Below are 7083 nucleotides of genomic sequence, written 5' to 3' on the forward strand. Positions count from 1 at the left end.
ACTGCCAAACTGTCGTAAACTGTGCATCCGTGGTTAATTGTCCCTTAAGTGTAAATCTACGGTCAAGTAGATAGTATCTCCATGACTTGAACGTAAATAAGCAGATAAAGACGATGGATGGATAAATGAATGCCATCTACTTAATGGGTGGTAATCATTTGCACTCAGACCCAAATCCGTTAGGAACTGGTGGTGTAAGACCTAGTATGCAGGAGAACAGGCATGGTGACAGAAACTTAAACATTTATCAAATACATTTTGACATGACAAAACCAAGGCAGTGACAAAAGAGTGACATTGCTGATGACCTGACAATAAAGAACTGAAAGCCAGACACTTTAACACAATAAAGGGGATTACCTGAAATGAAGGCAGCTGTGGATGATTAACCAGAACCTGGTATGACTGTTAAGAGGTGGACAACTCACAACAGAGCACGAACACTAAGAAATATCACTAAGAACAAATGAGGAAACTAGAGTCCCCAATCCTGACACAAATTACTATATATGAGGTGGGACAAGGATATGTTGAATAAGAAGAACAATGAGAATGTAGCAAATAACTGTGAAAATGTTCTAGTGTGCGTTGACTTTACTTATTTTTGAGTTATCAATGTCCTTCCTTCTGCTGGTATCTACATCCATCCAGTTTATTCCCCCAATAACAAGCTTCTATGGTAGGTGTCTTTGGAAAAGACAGAAGCAAAACTCTCTTCAATTGGAATTGGATACTCTTGGTATAAGGAGTGGGATGACATTTTATTCTTTTTATAGAGAAAGTTATCTATATGTTCTATTTGAGCTGCTTTGCTTAGCTGACTGATTCTTTTTCTTTGTTTAGGAGCAGTACCAGCTATGCTACAGAGCTGCTCTGGAGTATCTTGGAAGCTTTGATCACTTTGCAACATAACCTTCAGAAGACTTTGGTGTTTTCTGAGCTGGATCCTCGATGCACCACAAGTTTGTGAGGTGGAGGAGGAGACTACAAGCGGGACTGGTCAATATGACACCTGCCAGACTCAGGAGAGGTGAAAGGGCAGAAGAGACCGTGGACTACTGCCATGAAGCTGCTACAGACCCCCTCATGACAGTCTACTGGAAGCCAATCAGAAAAGACTTGTGTTGAGCTTTTACCACATATCAATTACTTTACTGTCCAAATTTTATGAAATTATTCAAGTTCTTTATTTTTTTAAATCCATATAGTGATATGTTCATAATTTAATTATTTTGTCTGGAGAACATGATTTGAAAGAACATTCATACTAAGCCACTACTATGATTATATTTTTTCAGACATCTGATATTTTCATGTCATGGTGATTATCCACATAATTACCTGAAAATTAAGTATGACTGCAGCACAGGTGGAGTGTTGCTGAAAGCTCTGTCACATCCATCACATGAAGCTGTTCTTGATCTGTCAGGTAACATCTGTAAAACGAGCTCAGTATTTTCCTAATGTCAGCAGTAAAAACATTTTAGAGGTTTTAATGAATGATACTGTCATTTACAAAAAGGTGTCAGAAAAATCTCCCCTCAGATGCAATGGTAATAACTGCTTCTTCCTGCTAATATTTATAAGATGTTTTTTTTTATTTTTATGTATAACCTCAACATGTCATACGGACTCAAACCTAACTAAGGTTTTATGACATTTTTTATGCACGCAACACCTTGATCTTTCTTCTTCCGGTAATTCTTTCCTGGTGGTCAGACTGTGTGTGCCCAGCAGTTTAAGGTTGCTGCAGCCTTGAACTATGGAGGGATTTTGGTGCCATTATTCCAAGTGAAACACTCACTGTTTTGAGCGTAAAACTTAAAAAATTTTGTGTGCTCGAAATTTTTTTTAAATTGTGGTTCATGTCTGTGATAGGCTGGCTTTTGTGGCACAGGTGCCCTGCTCTGTTTCGAGGAGGTGAAAGTGTTTTGATTGCAGTATTTTTTCAAGTGCAAAATAATTTTTTAAGCACGCAAAATTTTTAAAGGGTCTATATTATGCTTCTCTTAAGCCTTTCAGAGTAAATATATGATAATATATTACCTTTGGCACACTAAAGAAGGAATTTTTTATGAAATATTAGTTATTTTTGCAGTTCATTTTCCTACGCGGAAGTAAGACGCCTTAATCTCTGAGGCACCGCCTCTCACTCCGTGTGGGCGCTGCTCGTTTCATGACGTCAGCCCAGAGCCGGCCTCGGCAGCATGTCTGCGTTTGGCCAAAGCAAACAAAGAAGATCTAAACTTTTGCAAAGATGGATGTGCATAATGTGCATAGAAAAAGAAAGAGTTCAGCCGATCACTGCTAGCTCCACGGAGAAAGTGGGTGACAGCCTGTGGGGCGGTGCTGAGAATCTTTCTGGAAGGGGCCGTTCTCACTTGCCTACGTAACAATGTGAGAACCCACTCGTTTTGGGGGATTGGGAGGGGCTGGTGCTTAAAGGAATACTCTGAATACAAAGCTCAAAAAGTTGATTTTGCTTGATATAGACCCTTTAACGTTATACGCTCAAAACAGTGAGTGTTGTAAAAATCCCTCCATACTAATCTGGCTGGTCTAGCAATGATGAGCCTGTACCCAACTATCGGTACCATAATTTATTAAAATCCTTCCAAAAGCCATTCTTTGTCCTTTTTTCTGCAGTAAAGGCACTGTCAAAGAGTTTTGGTCACAAATAAGAGCCATTTTAAGCCTGACAAGTTAACTATGTTCTCAAGCTTCAAAGGAAAATTTAGATTATGTCATAATCTTTGTTCTGTGTTTAACCCCATTTACATTTACATTAAAAGAACTCAAGAGAACAGTGATGCTGTGGTTAGCGCTCTCGCCTCACAACAAGGAGGCACGGTTTGAATCCTGGCTGTGTTCTTTCTGTGTGGAGTGTACATGTTCTCCTCGCACAGGCATGGGTTTTCTCTTTTTGGCTTCCTTTTGCAGTCCAATAAACATGCTTCATAGATTCAATGGTGCTTTTAACTTGTCCCCTAGGTGTATCTATGTGTGGTTCTGCAACAGACTGGCAACCTGTTCAGGGTGTACCCCGCCTTTGCCCAACAGTAGCTGAGTTTGCTCAACAAGCCTGTGACCTTACTAGGGATTCATTGGGTTCTGTGGATGGATGGATGGATGGATGGATGGATGGATGGATGGCAATATAAGTATTTCCAGTAGAACAAATGTTATTGCTGAAAACTGAATGGTTTCAACTTCCTCTCTTGACGGCTTTGAAGTACAAAATATTATTTCAGCTCAAATGAATCTATCTGGGAAAGGTGGTGAATAATGCAGAACTATACAAAGATATTATAATCTCACCGTTAAATGATAAAAGAGAAAAAACAAAGTTCATGACGCAAACAAGGAAAAGCATGAAACAACTTTAAATGCATGATATATTTTTTGTAACGTTTCATTTAACCCTTGTGCTATCTTAGATGACCCCATCCTTACATTGACGTGTTCTCCCTACCATGACAAAGGTGGATAAAGGTGGAAAGATTTCATGTAATCCATGGACACCAGTGAAGATCACAAATCATTGAAGAAAAAAGGTTCAGAGCACTGTCTAGTGGGTCTAGATGACCCAACTCCCAACGTTAAAGTGCCTAGGATAGCACAAGGGTTAATGTACTTATTTTTTTAGAAAACATTACACTTACATTACAGTGTATGCGTGTACATTAGCCAGCTTCAAGAAAGCTTAGGTAATGTTAAAAATGGCTAAATATATCATAATTAACCTCTTGAGACCTGGCGTCCTCATACGTGGACATCAAATTTGAAGTTTTATTACCACTGAAGTTAATTCTGATAACCTTGGGGGTTTGTGAGTACGAAATAAAAATATCAAAGAAGAGATTGGGCCTCAAGGGGTTAATGAGATATTAAAGGATGTGGAAGACATTAAAAAGAAGCCGGATGTGCCAAGCCAGGCTAATAATTATGAAACACTAAATTACCTTCAAAAGGTGAAATTATGGCTAATGGGAAGCTAAACGGTTATAATTCCTGCTTAAAATAATAAATAAAATTCAAGTCCAAATCAAACATTCAACTTTTTAGCTAAATATTTAGTTTGGATGATAAGCAATTTTTAATTTGTATTCAATAATTATGATTAATGAAGCAGACAAAAGGCTGTGGACCAAAACAGCAAGGTTGTAGACTCTACAAAAGTAAACAGACCGCCAGTCCACCTCCGGTGTCAATCAAACAAATACATTTAAAAAAAGGAAAAGTTATATTATTCCAGCAAAGGTGGCTGTATCGACAGGTTTTCAAAAGTGCTGCGACGCTCTGAGGGGAAGCCTATTTACAAAAGAATAGCCGTTAAAACAGCTCGTCCAATGTTTTCAGCAGGTTGGACATGTCTTGAATCAGTACAGCACAAGTACATGCATGGACGACGACTCTGGCAAGAATCATTTCAGAGACAGAGCAAAATCCAGCTTTTATTTTGATAGTCCCTTTCCGCTTTTCAGCCATTTGCATGTGAGCTAAATATTTATATTTAAACTTCAAATAATAAATATTTAGCTCCAAAGAAAACATTTAGTTAAAAAGCTAAATATTGAATTTGAACTAAAATACAGTGGTGGACAAAATTGTTGGTACTCCTCAGTTAAAGAAAGTCCACACTGCTCACTGAAATGACTTGAAACGTTCAAAAGTAACAATAAATTAAAATTTATTGAAAATTAAATAATCAAAATCAGCCATTACTTTTGAGTTGTTGATTAACATAATTATTTTAAAAAACAAACTAATGAAATAGGGCTGGACAAAAATGATGGTACCCATAACTTAATATTTTGTTGCACAACCTTTTGAGGCAATCACTGCAATTAAACGGTTTCTGTATTTGTCAATGAGCCTTCTGCACCTGTCCACAGGTATTTTGGCCCACTCCTCATGAACAAACTGCTCCAGTTGTCTCAGGTTTGACGGGTGTCTTCTCCAAATGGCATGTTTCAGGTCCTTCCACAGATGTTCAATGGGATTCAGATCTGGGCTCATAGAGGCCACTTCAGAATAGTCCAACGCTTTTCTCTGAGCCATTCTTGGGGGTTTTTGGCTGTGTGTTTTGGATGGTTGTCCTGTTGCAAGACCCATGACCTGAGACTGAGACCAAGCTTTCTGACACTAGGCAGCACATTTCTATCCAGAATGCCTTGATAATATTGAGATTTCATTTGACCTTGCACAACTTCAAGACACCCTGCAGAACTGAGCCTCCCCCATGTTTCACAGTAGGGACAGTGTTCTTTTGGTTGTATGCTTCATTTTTGAGTCTACAAACATAGAGCTGATGTGCTTTACCAAAAAGCTCCAGTTTTGTCTCATCTGTCCAAAGGACATTTTCCCAGAAGCTTTGTGGCTTGTCAACATGCATTTTTGCAAATTCCAGTCTGTCTTTTTTATGATTTCCTTTCAACAGTGGTGTCCTCCTTGGTCGTCTCCCATGAAGTCCACTCTGGCTCAAACAACGACGAATGGTGTGATCTGACACTGATGTACTTTGATCTAGGAGTTCACCTTTAATGTCTTTGGAGGTTGTTCTGGGCTCTTTGGATACAGTTCCAACTATCCGTTTCCTCAATTTGTCATCAATTTTCCTCTTCCGGCCACGTCCAGGGAGGTTGGCTACTGTCCCGTGGGTCTGAAACTTCTGAATAATCTGTGCCACTGTTGTCACAGGAACTTCAAGCTGCTTAAAGACGGTTTTATAGCCTTTACCTTTACCATGTTTGTCTATAATTTTGTTTCTAATTTCCTGGGAAAATTCTCTCCTTCGCTTCCTGTCGTCCATGTTCAGTGTGGTACACACCTTTTCACCAAACAGCAACCTGACTATTTGTCTCCCTTTAATCCTTGTGCTATCTTAGATGACCCCACCCTTACATTGACGTGTTTTCCCTACCATGACAAAGGTGGATAAAGGTGGAAAGATTTCATGTAATCCATGGACACCAGTGAAGATCACAAATCATTGAAGAAAAAAGGTTCAGAGCACTGTCTAGTGGGTCTGGATGACCCAACTCCCAATGTTAAAGTGCCTATAGGATAGCACAAGGGTTAAGCTGACACTGATAATGGAAGCAACAGAGTGTGAATAAAACACAAGTCTCTGTTTTTTGCTTTTAAGTTTCGTGTGAATGTCAAAGGACACTTTAAATGATAAGTCCTGGACTTTTTGTAGTTCTTGTGATTTTTTTTCTTCCATAGAGTGATTCCTCTAGAATAGGAAGAGTGTCCTGCCTCTGATACCAAAGCTGATGTTCAAAACTTCATCTTGACACTTAATCGCATGCAGCTAGTCCAGAACTCTGCTGCACGCCTTTTAACGAGAACCAGGAAGAAGGAGCACATTACACCAATCTCAAAATCTCTGCACTGGCTCCCCGTCAGCTTCAGGGTTGATTTTAAGATTCTTTTAATAGTTTTTAAGAGTGTCCATGGTCTTGGTCCTTCTTTTATATCCGACTTGCTTTTAACTTGTGAACCTCCCAGAGCTCTTAGGTCCTCAGGTGCAGGCCTGCTGAAGGTCCCTAAGGTCAGGACAAAAACCCCGGCGAGGCCTCGTTTAGATATTACAGGCCTCGTCTGTGGAACAGCCTACCTAATGATGTGAGGGCTTCATCAACTGTCGAGGTTTTTAAAAAGAAATTAAAGACATACCTGTTTAATTCAGCTTTTAATTAGATTTCATATCATATATCTTTTTGTCTTCCTATATTTTATGTTTTATCACATTTTTATCACATCATTTCTCCATTTTTATATATATATACACACACTGTAGTTATAGTTATATTTAGTTATATATGTGGTATATTAATTGCTATGTAAAGTTAAATATAACTTGTAGTTGTATTTAACTGCTGGAGGCATTAAATAGCTCTGTGTTTTTTAATTTGATAGATTTGAATGTAGAAGTAACAGTTTTTTTCCCTACACTTTGACTTTGAGCATATGTTGTAACTTATTTTTGTGTCATTTTTCACACTATTGCCTGAATTCTAATAAAACCGCGTTATGTCTTGAACCAGGTTCATTTCACAAGGTCGTGGTTTTATAAAA

The 7083-nt window shown here is 38.6% G+C and overlaps 1 protein-coding gene across 7 annotated transcripts in view; it reads left to right on the top strand.

The window, feature by feature from the left end:
- The window catches only part of ptprf (protein tyrosine phosphatase, receptor type F), a 52184-nt gene extending 49222 nt beyond the window's left edge, over positions 1-2962 (top strand). For all 7 annotated transcript variants that reach the window (XM_020702201.2, XM_020702204.2, XM_011473805.3 and 4 more), the window contains one exon: positions 844-2962. In XM_020702201.2, coding sequence (XP_020557860.1) covers positions 844-912 — 69 coding nt within the window. In that variant the 3' untranslated portion in view covers positions 913-2962. The remainder of the gene's footprint in view (positions 1-843) is intronic.
- The last annotated feature ends 4121 nt before the right edge of the window (positions 2963-7083 follow it).

This window comes from Oryzias latipes, chromosome 4 (assembly GCF_002234675.1).
Source record: "Oryzias latipes chromosome 4, ASM223467v1".
Taxonomy (NCBI): Eukaryota; Metazoa; Chordata; class Actinopteri; order Beloniformes; family Adrianichthyidae; genus Oryzias; species Oryzias latipes.